The sequence below is a fragment of the Sceloporus occidentalis genome, unplaced genomic scaffold (assembly GCF_023333645.1).
Source record: "Sceloporus occidentalis isolate IW3139 unplaced genomic scaffold, rSceOcc1.0.p SCAF_3, whole genome shotgun sequence".
Classification (NCBI taxonomy): domain Eukaryota; kingdom Metazoa; phylum Chordata; class Lepidosauria; order Squamata; family Phrynosomatidae; genus Sceloporus; species Sceloporus occidentalis.
This window is the reverse complement of record NW_028316983.1, coordinates 61,533,675-61,555,067: the sequence shown is the minus strand read 5'-3', so window position 1 is coordinate 61,555,067 and position 21,393 is coordinate 61,533,675. Positions and strand designations below refer to the sequence as shown.

General features: G+C 41.0%; 1 protein-coding gene across 4 annotated transcripts in view; it reads left to right on the top strand.

Moving 5' to 3' along the window:
- Positions 1-21,393, top strand: part of LOC149316036 (forkhead box protein P4-like) — a 194,223-nt gene that overhangs the window by 108,097 nt on the left and 64,733 nt on the right. For 3 of the 4 annotated variants that reach the window (XM_089514650.1, XM_089514647.1, XM_089514648.1), the window contains exons 4-5: positions 8,034-8,156; positions 14,218-14,304. In XM_089514650.1, coding sequence (XP_089370776.1) covers positions 8,034-8,156; positions 14,218-14,304 — 210 coding nt within the window. The remainder of the gene's footprint in view (positions 1-8,033; positions 8,157-14,217; positions 14,305-21,393) is intronic. The other variant, XM_089514649.1, reaches the window with a different exon arrangement.

The window sequence follows — 21,393 nt, the reverse complement described above, 5'->3', positions numbered from 1 at the left end:
CCCCCTAACCCTAGTACGGACTGAGTCCATACAAAATGGCGGCACCCCATCTACATGGGGGCCGCCATGACGACGTCACGACCGCGCCGCCTCTATACGGGGCGGCATGGACGTGACGTCGTCGCTCCGCGCCAGGGCGCTTAGTGCGCCCTTTGCGCGGAGCAGGAAGGAGCTCCGTTTTGGAGCTCCTTCCTGGTTTGCGCCGCTGGGCGCAGCCTTCACACGGCTGTGCCCAGCGACGCAAAGGAGAAAGGGGCCAAGCAGCCCCTTTCTCCTCCCCAACGCCGCGGGGTGTCCTTGGGGCTTGAAGCCCCAAGGACACCCCTTTCCAGGCTGCGGGGAAGGGGCCTTTTGCCGCTTCCCCGCAGCCTAGAAAGCGGCGGATCGGGGCCTCAGCGGCTGCCGTTCTGGCCACTGAGGCCCCAATACCCCGGGGAAAGGGGCGGGTACAGGCCGCCTCAAAGGGGCGGTCTGTAACGCACCTGTGGTTTGTTTTTTTTAATTTCCTCCAGCCCAGTTATAGAAAATAGACTGTTGTATCAGACCAGCAACCCATTGAAAATTTAAATCTCCACCATGATGCTTGCCTGCAGATTTGGTGATTCAAAGAACATTGCCACTGAACATAGGATCTCCATTTTCCCAGCTACGTGTTACAGTGCACCCTTCCCATCTGTGGGGATGCAGTTCCACACCTCTCCCCATGAATAAGAAAAAGTTAGGATGCTCAAGCCCCATATTATTCAATGAGCAGTGACGTGTGTGCATCTGCAAGCACGCACCACCATTGAATAAATAACATGGGACATGGCAAGCCATGAACACTTCAATCTGCAAATAAATTGCTCAGTGATGCAGTGGGCCCACTGTATTTAATTTTGATGTTTGGTTCCAACACTTAATTCTTTGATCATCTGTGTTTGAAAGTTGTTCAACTGTGCTTCCAAGAAGATCAATACAGTTTTCCCTGCATATCCACAAATTCTTTATCTACAGATTAAACAATCCACTTTTTAAAATATATATTTTTAAATATATAAATTTCAAAAAGCAACCCATGATCTTGCCATTTTATATAAGGGACACCATTTTACTATGCAAATATATTTAATTGGACTTCAGCTTCCACAGATTTTGATATCTGTGGATGGTCCTGGAACCAAACCCCAGCAGCTAGCCAGGACCCACTATATTTCAGGTGTGGGTTCTGATGTTCTTTGAAGCTAAGACATGTGCTGAGAACTTAAACACATTATTTCATTTTTAAATTCTCCCTCTGCTTAAATATTCCTTTGTGCTTCTTTAGTTGCTTGCTGCTACAGATATAGCATATATGTACAGCTTCTGAGGACTTTATTCAAAGTGAAATAGTCATGTATATAATTGTTACTTGTATCTGAAAACCTGCTTTTTGTGCTTTTCCCTCATGATGTAGTGTGTGTGTGTAGTAATACAGAATAGATGAACCAGACTTAATTTTGTTACACAATTTTTGGCATTAAAACAGAAATGACAGCTTTGTTGTCACTGTTGTTAGCTGCCCTCAAGTCAACATGGACTCATGACGACCTTGTGGATGAGGTATCTCCAAGCCCCCCCCCCCCCCCATCCTCAACTGCTCTGCTTAGGTCTTGTAGATTCAGGCCTGTGTTCTGCCTAATTGAGTCTAGCCATCTGGCGTGGGTTCATCGTCTCTTTCTGCTGCCTTCTGCATTATTGCTTTTTATAATGAGCCATTCTTCTTCATGATGTGGCCAAAGTACAACAGCCTCAGTTTAATCATCTTGGCTTCCAGGAAGAGTTCAGGCTTGATCTGTTCTCGGACCCATTTGTTTGTCTTTTTGTCTGTCCATGGTATTCTCGACACTCTTTTCCAGAACCATATCTCAAATGAATTGATATTCTTTTCATCCGCTTTCTTCACTGTCCAACTCTCACATCTGTACATGGTGATGAAGAATATAATGGAATGAACATGTGCTAAGGCATGTGCTGAGAACTTTTAGTGCACTGTTGTATATCTTTACTCTTTAGGATCTTACCTAGTTCTTTCATTGCTGCCCTTTCCAGTCCTAGTTGTCTTCCTATTTCTTGACAGTAGTCTCCTTTCTGATCAATGTTTGATCCAAGGTATGGGAAATTTTTTTAAACTATTTTGATCTTTTCATTGCATAGTTTTAATGTATGTAGATCCACCATTGTCATTATTTTTGTTTTCTTTATGTCCAGTGACAAACTTCCCTTTGCACTTTCTTCCTTACTAATTGTTCCAAGTCCATGATGTTTTCCACTAGTAGTATGGTATCATCCACATATCTTAGATGGCTAAGGGATGAGTATCATGAGAGATGGGTGTTTTTAACACCTGAGTGTTCTTCCTCAGAAATAGAACTTTCAAATGTTTCAACACAATACGTTGCCTGAATTATAGGTCAGCTAGAGTCAGTAACTTCGATACTCTGTTCAGAATTTTTTTATACAAGATCTTTTCACCCTGAACCTACAATAGGCAGACTTCACTCACTTGGATTATTCTGTAAGCTTACTGACATGAACAGACCCTCCAGCATCTTTCCTGTGCCTTTTTCCTGTTTTCCCTTCTAGGAAGGGAATGCGGATAAGCCTGTTGTGACCCCATGGTGTGGTATTATTAAACCATCCAGATTACTCCTGCCTGTGTGGGTTTTGTTCCACTTCATTTTTCTTGTAGACCCACAACAGAGGAAAGGAGCAAAGAAGGCTGGAATAGGTTGCCTAACTATACTTCTCTCTGCCTTTCCATTTAATAGTAGGGTAGTAGTGTTTTTCACATCCATTTATCTACCTAATTGTCCCCCTTCTCTTCCTCCTGCCATATAGATGTAGATAATCACCACTATGGTTAATAGACTGAAGAAAATCCATGATAGGGTGGATCAGAACTTTATGTACACATGCAGAACCACACGTAAAAGGTATCTTGTTGCACTAATTCTTTAACACTAAACCATCACACCTAAAACTGATTAAGGGTTTTTTTTTGGTGGGGGCCAGGGGAGTGCTGTTGGCTTTAAAGATGGTAATTACTAATAAACTCATGACAACCAGCCTTACATTTGATTACCCCAAAAGTCCAAAATGGCAACATTTACAAACTTGTGGAAACTTTCAAGTACTGGCTGAGGACAGCAACTGTCCTTTTAGGTTGATGGGAAGATATAACTAGTACAGCATATTTAGCCTAGCTATTTGCAAGTGTAGATAAGTGAGAATACCTACAGTCAGTTTTGTGGCAATTTCTCAGGCTGTTGGTGAATTTCTAGGTCCAATTCAAGGTGCTAATATTGACATTTCAAGCTCTTAAGAGCCTGTGATCCATTTATTTCAGCAAGGCTTGTCAGTCAGTGAGATACTGGTATCCACACTACCAAAACCAACCTCAGTTCTGTGGATTAATCTTTCCCCAAAAGTGAATGTGTGCATTTGCCTCTGTCCTATATTTCTGACACTTATAAAAAGGCTTTGAATCATAGGAGAAGGAATTGTGTCATTGTCTGGAATGTAAAGGGAAATTATGCTGTTGGATTTTTTTAGTTTTTATGATATTATCATAGCAGGATGGGTATTTTATATGTTGTGCACTGCCTTGAGCACATGTGGAAATTCCAGGTATAAATATTTCAAACAGTCTGACATCAGTACTTGGATTTATATACATATACATTTGAATCCTCAGCTGAGCTATAAGACAACAGCTAGAACAGAGGTTTGTGGTCGGTTGATCACTTAGCAGTGGTTTGTGGAGAGCGGGCCATTTTTATTGTGGTTCTTATAGCTTTCCCTGTTTTCTATTTTCAGTCTTTTTTTTTTTTAAAGAGCAGGCATACATTAAGAATATTTACAGGAGTTAACTAAAATGGTGTGAGTTATTAAGATAAAGTTATAAATGATTTGAAGCCATAAGAACTACTGACACTAGAGCATGGATATAATTCTTTGCTAAGAATTTTCTAATTTTATTTCTCCTGAAAAAAAAAAGTATCTGAAAACTAAAGTCTTTGGGGCTGTACTGGATAAGAGCTGCGGCAACCGCACACTGTAGCTCCAATCTCTCCTTTCCGCGGTAAATGTTCCAAACAATGCTGGTGTTGGGACCTTATTCTGTGAAAAAATAATAAAAATATTTTCTCAGCAAGTAATAATAGTCATAATAATAATGATGTAAAATAATAAAATAAGTACCACTGCCTGTGTAGAAATATAAACGCAACAGAAAATGCTGTTTTCTGCCCCACTCCACCCTTATTGGTGAATTTTTTGGAGAATAAATCCCAAACTGTGCAAATTTAGTCCAGGACGCTTCTCCTCAGAGATTCCTGACACTCAAGAAACATATATTTACATTTTTGAATATTTTTGAAAATACTTTCCATCCCTATTTTAAAGCTTTTGTTGTGAGAATGATGCTTTAGCGCTGCTGCTGCTGCTGCTGCTGCTGCTGCTGCTGCTGCTGCTGCTGCTGCTGCTGTGTGCCTCCAAGTAATATTTGACTTTGGGCAACTCTTAAAGTGATTTTATCATAGAGTTTTCTTGGCAGGTTTCTCCAGAGGGGTTTTCCATTGCCATCCTCTGAAGCTGATAGAGTATGACTTGCCTAAGGTCACCCAGTGTTTTTTATGCTTGAGCAGGAAATCAAAACCTGATGTCCAGAGTTGTAGTCCAGCACTCAAACCACAACCTCGCTATCTCAGCATGCACATTTTATTTAGCAGTATATTTTACATACCGTAGTTCATTCTTGGGCATCTTGAGATGGAGGAAGCCACAACAATTGTATCATAATATGTAATCCACTTGTTAGTCCTAATCAGAGTAAATCCACTAAATCAACAGAATTTACTTAAATGTTGACTTACCAAGTTACCATTGATTAAATGTATCTATTACAGTTGGGACTATCAATTAGATGTAGGATCAGTTAGATGGTATATTTTATATAGTGCATTCATGCAAGTAAATAGTGGAGTATCTGCCCCATTGACTCTAGATTGACTGGGAAATAAACTTATTTATAAATAAAGTTATTATGGCAGTTGGGCAGGGAATTATACCATCGTCCCTTATCGCCAAAGCAAATCTAGCAAAAGGAGCAGCAATGGGGAGGGGCTATCTGAGCTAGCTTGTTGGTGATGATGATGGTGGTGGTGGTGGTGATTATGATGATGATGATGATGTTTATTTGTAACGCCTTCCACTGAACATCAAACATATATAATCAAAAATAAATAAAACACAATAAAAATACTAAAATAACATGCTAATACACTAAAACAATGATTCCCAAACTTTGGTCCTAGAGATGTTTTGGATTTCAGCTCCCAGAAATCCTAATAGTTTGCCACGTTGGCTAGTGCTTCTGTAGTTGAAGTCCAAAATACCTGGAGGATCAAAGTTTGGGAACCACTGCAATAAAATGCTGTTGTCACACAGCATATCATGCTCAGGCCCAGTGACCCATGGAAGATTGGGTTCTCCCAAAGACTACTGCATTAGTAATGGCGGAAGAAAACTACAAATCTCAGAATACCATAGCATTGAGCCATGGCAGGTAATGTAGTATCGAACTATATTATTTCTGCAGTGCAGGTGCAGCCTGGAATAGATACAATAACATATATTTCTAAAAATTAAAATTGTAATTAATCTTAATTTCCCTCAGTTTAGTTTCCCTCAGATCAGGACATATTAATGCTGATAGCTAAAATGCATAAAAGAATATTTACTTTACTTTCCCCCTTGAAATCTGGTATAAGGACAGCATGGCTGGAATCTTTGGGGTTGAGTCCCCAGCTACAATAGATCCTTACAATCAAACTGTTGAATATTAAGTTAAGACATCCGTAGGTAAATCTGATTGATTCAATGATTTACTCTCATTAGGACTAATAGGATTTAGGCCTATATATTTTATTGAATTGCCATGCGTTAATACAAGTATTTCAGCAAAAATAATTTCCAGGTAAAGCTGTAAATTTATTTGTGTAATGATTTCAACTACACTAAGGTCCAAAACACACTGCGGAAATAATCCAGTTTGTGACTGCTTTAACTGTCCTGGCTCAGTGCTAGGGAATCATGGGAATTGTAGTTTATTGTGGCCTCAGAGCTCTCTGATAAAGAAGGCTAAATGTCTCACAAAACTACAGGTACCAGGATTCCCTAGCACCAAGCCAGGGAAGTTAAAGCGGTCTCAAAACTGGATTATTTCTACAGTGTGCTTTGGACCATTGTGCCATGGGTTAAATCAATTTCAGTACAAGTATTTCTGGCTATTGGAAAAAATCAGACATTCATACAGTAGATAAAATTAACACGACATACTCTTGTTTAACATTTTGCTTACTAAATATGTCAAAAAAATTTAAAAGAGAAAAAAAATCCTTGAAAAATTTCAAATAAACATTTTCCTGGAAAACCCACTTCATTGTCCTGCACCTGTAACAAGATGATTGCTGTTCCTTTTTTTAACCATCTCACATAGAGATGGTTAAAGATGAAGCATTTTGAATCTCAACTGGAATACTGTAGTCAGTTCACAGTTGATACTTCCCTTTCCTTGCTCAGGGTGAACAGGTTCAGGAAATAGTTTGCTGTGAGCAGAGGTATGATTGCATATGCCAGTACAAAAGTAGAATGAACAGATGTATATAAATATATGGCTGGCAAAATATTCAAATAGTCTGTTGACTGGAGACTCCTTTACACATGACTTTTACTGCAAACATAATGGAAGTAGTGGTCAACCACAGTGTGGTTAGTAGAATCATTCCGAACCTCCCCCAGTAAAGGTGTAATCTGCTGAAGTTTATCTGTAATTTCTGACCCACTTACAAGACCCATGAGTTATGGTGACCTAGTTTTGGAACTGTGCTTGCTCTGTTTTGGCAGCTATGCAGATCACAGCAATAATGGCTTCTTGAAAACTGTTCCATTTTCTGGCTATAGTCAATCCTACCAGGTCTGCTGGCTTGCAGTCTGCAAACAAGGGTGCCTCCAGATGAGGGTTATATTGTGAAATTGCACTTCCTCAGCAGGTTACATGCTCACTGTTTTTCAAAATAATATTTTCTTATCCTTTATGATTCTGGATACAAATCTATAGTTGGAAGGAACCCCAAGGGCCATCTAGTTGAACTGCTGTGCAGGAAAACACAACTAAAGCAGTTGCGAAAGATGGCTATCCAATCTTAGTTTAGAGACCTCTAAAGAAGGAAGTTACATTACAGATATATTCTTCTTTGAATCTTTTCTGTTCCCTAGCTTCAGTTCTAGCTGACTAAAGTGAGATGGTCTCTTTAATGCTGCATATTGAATTACCCACAGAAGCTGGAGCAGCATTTTGAGTTTCTGCTAATCCTTTTCCATTTCTGGTGTTGGCACCTATATTTGTCCCAATGTCGACTGTGATCACTGTGTTTGATGCAACTTAGGTTGGATTCAGGTTAGCATAGACCACTTTATCTCAATTCTGAAGAAAAGGGACAGTTGTTTTGTTGTTGTTGTTGTTGTTGTTGTTGTTGTGTGCCTTCAGGTCTTTTCTGAATTATGAAAACCGTAAGAAAACCAGTGGGTTTCCTTGGCTGAGTGGAGATTCAAAACTTGGTCATAGTTCAATGCTCAAACCACTATGCTACCCTGGGACTATGCCATAATATATATGTTAGCCTTTGAGGTATCACGAGAATCTTTGTTACCTATGCTACAATATAGACTAATATAGTAGCTCTTCTAGAAACTCTGAGACATGTCCTTGTAAACTTTTAGAAGTAGCACAGGAATTATTGTTTTTCTTATACAGTAGATTCAGAAAGTAATCCATTCTCACAGGTCAGCCTCAGCAACACATATGTCTCCTACTTGCCCCTGAGTAAGGAAAAGTTACAAAGTGGGCATAAAAATCCACGTGCAAGTTGTACTTTTTTGTCCAGGTTTCCCACAATGCTACATTTGACATGCATGGTAGCTCATTGTGTGTTATTTCTTTCTCTCTGTAGGTTCCAGTGTCTGTGGCCATGATGTCTCCGCAGATGATCACCCCACAGCAGATGCAACAGATCCTTTCTCCTCCTCAGCTCCAAGCCCTTCTGCAGCAGCAGCAAGCAATTATGCTACAACAGGTAAGGTAGCCTGCTTTTGAGCACTCTTCTGTTGCAGATGTTTATGTGAGAGTCACAGGATTGGTACTTGTGTCTGCACTTCTTGCAATCAAATACAATGTGCTTCCTGTTTGTACTATGTAAGGGAGGAAAGTGTTCTGATTTTACACATAGTGGAATGGAGGCTGGAAGAAATTAACTTGCCCAGGGTTGATATATCACAGTTGAATCAGGATGGGAAACCTCAACAGCCAAGTCCAACATTCTGCTGTTTAAGAACTTATTTTCTTCTGTATCTTTAGCCTGTAAACATAATTTAGTCTAGTATCTTGAGGACTGTACACCTGGTTTCAGTTTTAATTTGTAAAAGGCAACTCCTTTTTTCCCCCTTTTAATTTTGGATACCAGGGCTTGAATTGCCCTGCAAATGAATACAATAGGAGTTGTTCAGTTGCAGGGCAGTGCTACACTATGCTCCCCCACCAAAGTAAAGCCCTAAACCTGCAGTCTATTTTTTTACTGCAATCCTAGCACTACACTGTTCAAGCACTAAGACTGTTCCCACAAAATGGTTTTGTGAGATAAGCCTTGCTGCAGAATGATGAGCTGTGGGTATCTTACAGAATCATAGAATTATAGAGTTGGAAGTTACCACAAGGGCAATCAAGTCAAATCCCCTGCCATGCATGGAGAAAGAATTTCTTTTTTTACCCTTTTCTCCAGCAACAAAAACACTAATTTGGTACTGGGAAAATTTCCTGCAATCCTTTCCTAATGATGTTTGAATTCCTTACAACTATTCAGTAATGTAACTTCACATTTGGATGAGCCAGTATTAATAACATCAACTTTTCTCTTTCCTTTGGCTGTTCTTTTGATATCTTAAGATCCTTAACTATGTATCATTGCAAATCACAGAAGACTGAAAGTCTAAAGGGAAACTATTTAAATAAAGCTCTGTTGCTAAAATCAAGAAAGAACAAAGAAGCCCTCATTTAAGAATGCCCAGATCCGGGGGATATTGATTCATATCATGACATTTTGTGGCCCTAAAAAGCGGGTGTCCATATTTGGTTTGAAGCCAGATTCCACCACCTCCCCATACTCAGTGAACTTTGTGACACTAGGACATGGCCAAACCACATAACACTGTTGGAACCCTGCCAGCAGCAGTCAGTCCATGCAAGCATTGCCCCTGAGGTCATTTCAGTCCTTAATAAATGCCAAATATAAGTGTCCTCCTTTGCTCCTCCTCTATTTTTGCCTATGCATGGCAGGGCAGAGGAGGTGTGAGGCATCTTCAGCAGGCAGTTGCAGAAGTCATTTGAGAGTGGGTAAGAGAAAGTGGTGTCCAGACATGGCACCCTTCACAGGCCAGATGAGGTGTACAGTGGGTATCCACTGTACACCTTGGTATCTACTGGGGTTTGCTTCCAGGACCCACCGTGGATATCAAAATCCATGGATGTTCATGTCTCATAAAATATAGTGGCATACAGTGGCATAGTAAAAAGTGGCATTAAATACATTAAATACATTGTGTCTCATATAAAATGGCAAAATCAACTTTTGCTTTTTGGAATTTATATTCTTTGGAATATTTTCAATCTGTGAATGCTTGAATTCGTGGATAATTCAAGGATATGGAGGGCCAACTGTATTATCGAGAGCCCTTACTTCCAGAATTTTTATATAGTGATCTAGAAATTAAACTTATGTCCTGTACTGCTGTTGCTTTACAGTGCACCCATGTCATACATGGCTTTCAGCTTATGCTGAAAGCCATGCGCCAGAAAAGGCAATGGTGCATGCACTGCGCCATGTGCACGAGCCCCATTGTGTTTAATCGGGCTCGAACATTCATGGAATTTTCCTTACCGGGGGGTGGCGGAGTATGCTGTATATTTTTTCCTCTGGATCATAATAGACAGAGTGATATATACACAATTTAGATAAAAGTTTTTATTTTGGTTTCATTGTCCGAGCATATTCTTGTATTCTAGAAGCCTGAATTCTACTTCTGGTGTTTCATCTGAGTTCTGAGACTGTGAATGATTGTTATCACAACATCTTGTGGCCCTAAAAAGTGAATTAAGCAGTAAACCTTCATTCTAAAGCAAACCATTATTACCTCTAGGGAATGGCTTTTTACATTATGTCTTTCTATAGCTGTACATTATTGGAGAGCTGTATTTCCCTACAAATATGCTTTGTTAACTGATATTGTGGGAATTGTAGTTCAAAAATAATGTTTCCAAGCTCTGTATTTTGGATTCTGTATTTAGAGTAAAAGCCAGGTATAGCAGCTTGATTCTGCTCTTCCACATATCACACGCTGTTTAGCAAAAGGTAAATATGTGTATTTTCTGTTTCTCTCTCACTCTTTCTCAAATATCAACTGATAAGAACAAGGGAGGATATAATAAGATTCTCGATGAAAACACACTGTTTAGACAAACACTCATATGGGGGGGGGGGTTGAATATGAAAACCTACAGCATCCTTCACACCCTTCCTCCTGCTTTTAATACCTGTTTACTTCAAACATGCTGATAAGGAGTCAAGGTTGGCCCCAGGGAAAGAACAAAGGGTAAACACTAACTTGGGTGGGTCCTTCCTTCTCCCAGTCTCTTTGGAGCCAGATAGAGAAACACGTTTGACTGCAAATTAAACAGCCTCAGCCGGAATAGCTGGCATTCTCTATGAGAAGAAAACCAAACATCACACCTCTCACCTCTTGACCCAATGTTCTCAGAATCCCATATAGAGACCTGGTTTTGATTGACTTTTGGGTAAACAGGGAGGCTTTCCAAACCTGTTCAGCAGACATAGAGAAAAGTTTCTGCTGTCAACACTGTCAACCTCAAGCTGATAAGGATTCTCCCAGAATCCCCATGGGCATTCCTCAGGAGTCAGCATTTTCCCCTAGGGTTGTGGAAACCCATGCTAACCTTGCCTATAGTTCTGGCCCCCTCCAGTGGAAAACAAATTAAATTGGCAAAGTTTGTTCTGGAAGGATATAGCATATGCAACCAGAATTGGCATTCTCTTGAAAATGAAGTATAATGCCACTCACTGGCACACAGAGAACAGCATCTTTTACCTAGGGATCATAAATTGCCAGGTGTAAATATTTTCTGTGCTGCATATAATGACATGTCTATTTTGCAGACAGCATAACTGAGGTACTAAGGCAGTGGTGGCAAACCTATGGCACACGTACCAGACGTGGCACTCAGAGCCTTCTCTGTCGGCACGCATGCTGTCGCCCCAGCACAAAGTTTGCCAGAGTTCACTACTAGAAAGCCAGAGGGACATGACACTTTGCACTAAATAAGTGAGGTTTGGGTTGCAGTTTGGGCACTCGGTCTGCAAAAGGTTCACCATCACTGTACTAAGGGAAAGTGACTTTTGATTCCACAGCAGCCCTGAAGATCCATATACCACAGTTAAATGGTTCTTTATATACAGAGGGGTATGCTATTGTCTTGGAGAGTGCCCTGTCTAAAGAGTAACTGAGACTACAGCCTGTTACAGACTGCCAAAATAAAGCTGCTTCGGGTCTCTTTGGAGGTATGCTATTTAAATGATACATGGGTCCTAAGAGTCCGGAGGTCGCACCAAAGCCACACTCCATACCTAAGCACTGGAGGGCAGCTTTGGTGCAGCTTCCGGATTCTTAGGATGCATGCATCATTTAAACAGCATACCTCCAAAGAGACCCGAAGCAGCTTTATTTTGGCAGTCTGTAACAGGCCTACATGTTACACTGAAGTCACAAGTACCAAGCTCTGGACAGCCATCTCTCTTAGAATAAATCTATTGGCTGGGATGAAAACAGCTATGGGGGAAGTTTCAAGTGGAAAGGAGACGATGAAGGAGTGGCAGAATATCTCCTTTCGTGTCTCTTCTTAGGTGAAGTTCTCCAAATGTTGGATATCAATTCCTAGTATTCATAGCCAGCATAGCCTAGGGAGGAATGTTGGACGTCACCCTCCAAAACCTCAGAGGGTTGCATGATTCCCGCTTCCTTTGATGAAAATGTCCCCTAGCCAAATAAGAGATTGTGGAATGTCATTTATCCTACATATCTTTGACTTAACCTCTTAATCCTCATTCCAGTTTATAATCAAGATCTTAATACAAAGAGTTTCATGCACTTGCATTCAACCTTTGTTACCCTTTGCCTGTTCCTCCCCTTTGAAGATTTCTGTCTTTTCTACTGTCAAAATTTAGTCTGTTAAGCACCTTGGAGGCAGAGACCTATCTCTTTTCCTAATTAATTGTTGTAAGGTTCCACGTGCATTAATGGTTGTTTGCTCCTGAAACTTTCTCTTTTATCACCAGAAGGTTCCTAGGTCTTTACATCTCTTACTCTCTTTTTCTGTGGTTATTGTTTTTCAGAAAGAGCATTTGAGACTCTGAGGGTTTTGTGTGTTTCAGAGTAGGGTTGCTGCCCCCATTAGTAGCTTTCTACCATTTGTTTGCATTTATTTGTTATCGGTTTCCTGTTGAACTGCAATTTCTTCATTTTACTTTGCCTGTATTTTTGGCAGGCTTACATGGAAGGAGGCAATATTCAATTATCTTGGCCCCAAGTCATTTGGGGTTTTGTTCCTGCACCTAGTGTCACCCGGTGCTGAGGGAGAGGGACTTCAGGGGGTGGGACTTCTGGGGGGGGAACCCAGGGCATACTCTTTCAGCCTCAGGCTAGCAATAGCAAACCCCCCTCTGACGAAATGCCATGCCCTCTCTTCTTCCTCCTGCCTCTTTCTCCTCCTCCTCTCTCTCCTTTTCTCCTGACTCACCAGCTGCAACATGGGAGTGCTACCACTGCTGTCGCTTCCTCCTCCTCCTCTTCCTCCCTCCAGGCTCTCACCAGTAGCAGGTGAGCGGCTGGAGGCATGGGGTCGCTGCTGCTGCTTCCTTCTCCCCTTCTCCCTCCCTCATGGCTTTCACTGGCAGGTGGTGGCAGGTAGCATGGGACTGCAGCTGCTGCTTCCCCCTCCCTCCCTCCTCTCACTGTCGGCAAGAGGCTCATGTGCCCACAAGAGAGGGTTCTGCTTACTGACTGTCACGTGTGTCATGGGTTCGCCATGACTGGCATAGGGAATAGTTTTTACCCCTGTAGAACCCCACAGGCTATTGGCCAAAAGGTCTCCCAGCATCACCCTCTGGAAATATTCAGCCAGGAAAGACTGGAACCACTGCAAAGCAATGCCCACAAGTCCCATATCAGTCAGACAACTCAGATGGTTTCTGGTATCAAATGCTGCTGAAAGATCCAGGAGACTATTGTGAGCTGCCTTGGGTCCCTTTGGGGAGCAAGGCGGAATAGAAATAAAATAAATAAATCAGTTCCCCCTGTCCAGCACCCAATGCAGGTCATCTACCAAGGTGACCAAAGCAGTTTCTATCTCATAACTAGGCCCGTATCCAGATTGGAATGGGTCTAGGCATTCAGTTTCATCCAGAAAAATCTTGAGTTTTATTGCCACCACTCACTCTAGGATGTTAATTATAATGGGAAGATTACCCAGAGAGGTGGAGTCAAAGAACGTTTTTCCCCCAACAAAGGTCTTACAGTTGCTTCTTTTGGAGAGGTTGGAACATAGTCCTCTTTCAAAGAAGCATTTACAAGCTTCACCACCCAATTGGCCAGTCTTGCTCTGGCAGCTTTAATTGGATCCAGCAGAGACAAGTTATTGGCCCCACCTCTCTAAGCAACTAGTCCACATCATCATGTTGACCAGCCTGAAACTCATCCATCAAAACTAGACAAGTACATGCCTCAGTTATCTCCCCAGACTCTACCTTCAATGTGAAGTCCAAGTCAGAATGACCTAACAAGGGTATTGCCATAATATGGACTTCAAAATTCATCTTCTGGTGAACATCAACATTCTGGTGATTTAATCTTGTGGTTGGTTCTCAGTCCTTTTAAATAATAATTGAATGTGTAATGTGCTCACATTTTAGATAGTTGTAAGGCACAGTAAAGTAGCTGGAAGTAGTTGCTGTCAGCCTTGGACATTTGAATCTCACATAATGTCTATATTCTTCTGTCCCGTTCTTTCCTCAGTTGCAGGAATACTACAAGAAGCAGCAGGAGCAACTTCACCTGCAGCTGCTGACTCAGCAGCAAGCTGGAAAGCAGCAAGCCAAAGAGGTGGGTATAACCTCTCATAGTTGCATAAACATTTCTGCAGAAATAAAGACTTTCCCTCTTTGTAAAAAAAATACAAAAATCAGGCAGCTCTCTAGGGGAGATAGCATAATTGCAAATTGTTCCCCATTCAGAAGGCTCGATTAACGTATTGTGCTCTTTTGCTGTCTGAAAACACAAACCAGGCTATACTTCTGTACACAGGCTTAATTTCATAAAAAGCCACTGCAAACAAACACAAAATTTTTCCTCATGGATCATCAATAGGTTTGTTAGAAACCTGTTGCTTGTTCAGGATGCTTATCTTTGATAGGAAATGTGTGATTTCTACTTTAGGAATCTAAAATCATAGATATTTGCAGTATTCCTGCTATTAACACTCCCTCCAGAATCAACATTATAATGTGGAGTACACTAAAAGTATTATTTGTCAGTTGTACTAGTGCTCTGAAAGTGCTCATTTAAATGGTTTGCTAAATCTGGAAATCTAAGAGCTATGCTGCAATAGCACCATAAATACAACTTATTTATTTGCCCTGTTAGAACTAGAAAATAATACAGTTTTTCAATAGCCTGACATGCAGATCTCAAAGAAATTACTTCTAAGAAATATTTTTCAGTCACTTATTAGCATACTTAACTGCCTTGCAAATGAGCCAGACAGTAAAGATTCTATATGCTGCAAATGATTTTTACTTGTTCAACGCAGGTTTTTATAAGGACAGACTGAAATGGGTTCAATTATATTGAGTTCAAACATTTCTGTTAGACAAAATCCTTCCACAAACCCTTTGTGATATGAGATGCAGTTCATTTCACCCGCTAGGTACCGAATGTCAAGGAATTCTCTGCAGTACTTACAACATTCTCCTCATGTCAGCTTGTTGTGAATTATTGTGGTTAACTTCTCTTTGACACTGTTTATATTAAAGATGCGTGTTTATCAAGTTCTTCAGTTGGTGTTGGATTGATAGAGGCACTACTATAGCAGTGCTGTTCTGTTTGCTCCGTAAAACAGATTTTGATCACGCTGTCATGTCATAGATGATGTGTGTGGTTTTTAATCTCTTTGTTGTTAGTTTGTTCCATTATCTATTGAAATAGCTCTGCAAAGCCATCTGTCATGACCAAAATTACCAACAGCTCAGTTCTGTTTGGCTTGGAACTGTTGAACATTGTTAAGGTCTAGTTTGCATGTTATAACCACCATGTGATTTAGCCACACTACTGCAGATGGTGAAAAGGAAAGGTTAATCTATATGGCCTCTGTGCAGAATGAGATCCACACTGAGAACTATGCTCAGGCAGGCCAGCCACAGAAAATTCAACAGCTCTCTTTCATGTAAACAAGATAGTTTTCCATTCCACTCACCTAATTAGTTCTGCCAGCCTTTCTGTCATACTGAGATGGTGAGGAGCACACCTCTCTGTGATTTAAAGTTGACCTCATGTACTGGCTTCAACAGAGGACCTGAGACTGACCTTTGCAAAATGTTAACCCAGAGTAGCCAGAGCTCCATCTAGGTTTGGATTTGATTATATCAGGGATGGGCAGCTGTGGCCCTCAATATATTACTTGGACTGTAACTCCTACCAGCTCTAGCCAAGAGTGAGAGATGATGGGAGTTGCATTTCAAAACATCTAGAACGCCAAGGTGTTCAACACTGCAGCATTTGAAACAGTGGCAATTTTTACATAAAACATTAAACAGTACTGACAATGCTTTAAACCACAGCAGCAGTTTCACTAATTGCCCCAAAGATTGTGTTCCGGATAGATTAACAGAATAGCAAAGGAGAACCTCTGTGATCACCTGTGATTCGCTATCTGACCATAAACAGAATCTTCAATCTAATCTGCACTGCAGAAATAAGGCAGTTTTACACCTCTTTAAGTGTCATGGCTCAGTGCTACAGACTTCTGGGATTTGTAGCCTTGTGGTATATTTAGCCTTCTCTGACAGAGAGCTTTGGTGCCACAATAAATTACAAATCCAGAATTCCATAGCATTGAGCCATGGCAGTTAAAAGACATTCATTCTTCAGTGCAGATTAGACCTTCATCTTTTACTTTAGGTAATTGAGCAGTGAAATTGAATACAGTGAAACATCTCAGATCAGTCTAAGTGGTACCTGTCTATAGCATGTCCCTGATATTTGTTGAGAATAAATCAGTAATGTCTGTATACTTGCTCTCTCAGCCCAAAAAATCTGTAGATAGTGGAACTACTTTCTTTAATATAGGAACTGAGGCACCCCAGTGATTTGCCAAAACCTGCACAGCACAAGTCAAACTCAACTCCTCTCAGTTAAAGTCTGACATCTGAGATTCGTGATTCCTCTTTATTTGGCTTTTTCTAAATTAATCTTAGAAGATTTTGATGAGCCTTTTTTCCACCATCAAGACTGGTATGAATTAAATCTTATTCCTGACAATAACCTTTTCACAGTTAAAACCACACCTTGTGTCCAAGCCAAAAATGATACCTTGCTGCTGTCTGGTAGTTTCTTTGGCATGCTAAGCCAGCTGCCCCTTTTTCTTAACATAGCTTCTTCTGCACTTCCAGAAAACTTGAGAGAGTGAAGAGGTTTTATATGGAGTCTCTCTTTGCTGGAAGTTGTCTCGGTGTACCAGCTGATCCTACACAGTTAATATGGGAGGGGGGCAATGCTGGAGGATTGGCCAGCCAGTAACCTAGGCGTCAGATTAATGAAGTGCTCCTGTCAGTCCAGAGTGTCACGCTGAAACTCCTCTTGATGTGCTCATAAATCAAAGTGATGGGGCCTGTTACCCCGGTAGCTGCACCCGCTCAGCTGCGTCTAATGTAAACAGAGCGCAGACAAAATGCATTAAGGAACTCAAACCCTGTCGCTAGGGAGAAGATCAGGGATCAAGGGAGTAGAGGGTTGGCTCAGGAAGAGGGAGGATGGGAATTTGGACTACACCCTAACAGGAAACCTTCCATCTGTGCCTCTACCTCAGAGAAGAGGAAAGATTGGAGAGGCCCAGTGGGTGCTAGTGACTGGCAGAGTAAGGTTCAGTAATTACTTTCTTTGTGTTTAAGATTTTTATCGGTGGGCAGATAAGCTTCATACTTCATTGGTTCTATCAAAAGTACACAGCTGATGACCTCCAAAAGTGAAAGTGTCCAGAGAAGCCCACAGACTGGCAGCAGTACAGCTGGGGGAGGGGGAGAGAGAGCTACTCGGCAACATCAGAAGGAAACTTTATTGTTTTAGTTTGTGATGGTTAGAGAGAGCTCTCTGAGATATGTGGCTCATTCCAAATAGTTTGGAATTAAAATTGAAGCGTCTCTAAAGGACTCTGCAGTTTTATGCACTGAGAATCCATTGGCAAACTAATAATCTCTTAAAGGTAACCTGAATTCAATTTCTAACAATAATTCCTCAAACATAATGCCTTTTATTGAATTACATGCCTTTCTTTGCCCCACATTCAGAAATCTGCTTGAAGCATTTGATATGTTTTTACAATGTTCACTTTGCCTCTCACTATAATGAAGTGTTCTTCTACATTCATAATAAATTGCATAATGAGATTGCAGCTTGCCACTTGGCTGTACAACCTTTGGAAAGTAGGCTAAGTTAAGATTCATGGAGCATTATAGCACCGTTTCCACATTCAGAAAATTCTCATCCATCCATTTGTTAGTGTTTTACACATAAAACTTGGTAATGGAAATTTGTCACTTGGAGTAAAATTCACATAACAATAATATGAACTCTTTCATGATATTTCATAGGGGATCTAGCCAGTGCTCTCTTTCATTTGTAATGCATCATGTTTTCCTATTGCTTCGGTTTTTATTCTTATCACAAAAATCTAGAAAATTACCACATGGCTTTTAAGCCATGATTCCCCTAGCAAGGAAGCAGCATCAGCAATGCTGATCACATGACACCACTTCCCTCCTGTAGCTGCCCTGTCCCTGACCCATCCTTTTTCATTCATAAGAGAATCCCATGAACGAACTGCTAATCGCACAATGCCGCAGGTGCAGAAAGTCATTCTTGGGACAGTTGCATGATTAACAGTCACATGGTGTCACTGTTCTACTCCCTCCCCTTCCTTGCTATTTTTGGATTTCCCCCCCATCAGTTTTTTGCACTATTCTGGAGCTCTGTACCTCTGAATTTTTTTTAAAAAAACTTTTTTAACGATTAAATCAGGGGTGCAGAGCTCTGGAATTGTGCAAAAAAGGAATTAAGGGAGAAGTGCGATGGGGGCAGCAGCCCTGGTTGCACAAATGAAAAAGAGTGTGATGATGGCTGCTATAAAATTGGTCTCTTGCCATTTTTTTAAAATGGCGTGACTGCAGCGAGAAAGAGGCTGGTGTGATAATGCCCATAGCAAAGAAGAAAACGTAGAAGAGCTGTATGATGCCTTTTGATTGGTAGGCCTGGGAGGTGTCCATCATTAATGCAAAGAAGAAAACATAGAAGAGCTGTATGATGCCTTTTGATTGGTAGGCCTGGGAGGTGTCCATCTGGGAAACACATTATGAAACTGGTGCCTTCCTAGATATTTACTTGGGGTTAGCGATAAAAGTAAAGTAAATAAATAAATATAGAAGAAAGGGGGGGGGGGAGCCATAGCAGCTGAAAATATAGTCATTCACTAATATTTCCTCACTTTTCCTTAATTTAAACTGGGTTCCCAAGGCACAAATTGGTTAGGTATTCCATTTCTATCATTTTGGGGTCAGGTTTGGATCTTGATGAAAACATAGTGGTAGCAAGTTGGGAAATTGGGAAAGCCACCAGAAATGTGTTTCTTAGCAGCACTCGTGGTACCCAAACTTAATGTATAGATGACATCAGCAAGGGGACACTCTTGGTGGATATCTGAGGTTGTACAGGAGCATGTGGTAAGAGGCCTTTGAAAACCTCCTTGGTGTGATGTTTGAAAAAGTACAGTTGCTCATACCACTAGGGGCTGCAAAGCATACTGCCACTGTCAGATCCTGGCCAAGAACTCCTGACCCTTGTCATTTTTTTTCTCTTTTTAAACTTTTGTCAGGTCTTAAATGGTTTGTGTTGGAGAAGAAGAGGTGTGTGTGCGCACGCATGAATTTGCATAATTTTTGTGGCTGTTTGCATATGTCTAAAAGAAAGAGAGAATGGAAGTGAAAGTTGTACTGATCAGGAGGAGCACTGTGTGTTTCAGGAGTGATACAGAAAGATAGAGGCTCTTGTGTATTTGTAGTGTTCAGTGTATAGTTTGGGATGGCTTTCATACTCACAGAAAAGCACTTGATATAATAAATTAGCTTAAGAGGTAATTAGGGAAAATAATTCACTTGCCTCTCTGTGAAATGAGTGGTTTGTTACAGGAAAATTCAAAGGAGTGATTTTTTTTTTATCCTGTAGCGGAGATCCCACCTCTACTTTGCACTGATTCTTGAACAAATTGTCTTGTATGCTCACCAGTTGGCCTTTCTGGGGAATTGGTGTTTTCGTCAGGCTACATACCCCGCAGCAGACACCCATGCTGGACATTTTGTGATGATACTTGTGACACCTCAAATTCCATTTCCTCTGGTTTCAAAAACACCCAGATCCCTGAATTGAAAGGTGTCTGAGGGCTGGGGTAGGGTAGTTCTTGTGAACCTGAATTGCAGACTTGCCTACTACAACAAGGACTTTGATATCCAGACTTTTGTTGTGAATTTAGAAACAAAAATAGCTGTAGGGTTTAAACAAGCATTTTAACTATCAGCTTTCTTCCAAGTGGTGAAAAAGTCTTTACAGTGTGCCTGCACCAGACGGCGAGCCCTGGCCCTTTTCATGGCATGCGAGCATGCTACCATTAAAATAAATGGAACTTGAGGTCTGTGAACTGTGTTTCCCTTACGCGGGTGTGTGTGTGTCCCCAGAACGGATCGCCATGTCAAACAAGGGTCCACTGTATATGATGGGAATGTTCTTCCCCCCATGCCTTTGTAAGAGTTCCAAAAAACAGTATGTTGATGTGATATTTGCTATATGGCACCAGTGCATTTTCTAAGGAGAGATTGTAACAAGCCTATTTAACCATTCCCTTACATGACCATGGCCTTTATTGTATCTTCAGTGTATCACCACTTGTATTATGGCTACGCTTTTCAGTCATTTAGCTTTTAGTGGTATAAAATTCCATTGCAGAGGACCTATAGTGAGTCGGCGCTGCTGAAGACATTTCACCTACTGTTCCCTTCTTTTCATCTTTTGTACTTCAGATTCCCAAAAGCTACTGCTAGGGTTCAGCAACAAGTAGATGAGCAAAGATATAGAGCACTGTTGAGTTATGATGTGAAAACAATATGCCCTGGGGAGTCTAATGACTTAATCCTTCCCTAATTTCCTTCTGTTTTACAGCTGGAAATTGAGTGAATAGGACAGTGTTCAACTGCCCTGATGTAACAGGCAGAAACCTGTGCTCACAAAAAGGCCTATTGGGAAAGGAGGAAGCAAGGGAGAGAAAAAGCAAACCCTAGACAGTGTAATGATGCTGTAGATTCTTGCAAGAGAGCTCTGGGATCCCTCCCTCCCCTGCAGGCCACTCAGAGTGCATCTCTCACACCCATAAAATGATTTAACATGAATGACTAACCCTTCTTTGCTCCTCTGCTGGCAGTACAGTCTGTAGGAGATGACTCTTCCCAGTTTTGATGTCCCATAGCTGAGCCAGAGTCCCTGGTGATTCATTAGTCAGGAATTCTTCCTACCCTTCTTCCCAGAATGAATGGACTTGTCTTGCTACAGGCCTGCTCTTCAAAGATGTATTCGTCTCTATAAAAGGCTACTGAGTCAATGCTTTGAAGATTAGATGGACAACTAAATTAACATTTTGAATGTTGAATCTACCCCATGTTTTCCTATTGCCCATTTCTCAGAAGCCCCTTCATATTTAGCTAGCAGCATTTTTCTCCCATCCCTTTAAACTCTGTCTGTCAGTTAGAATACACATAGATTCTCAGAGATAACAAAGGAGTTTTGGTGGACCATACATATACAGTATTTTTGTTTTGCTGCCCATAAAACAAAGCTTCTTAAATTCATTAGACTATGTCAGGTGCAGCTCGGGAGTTC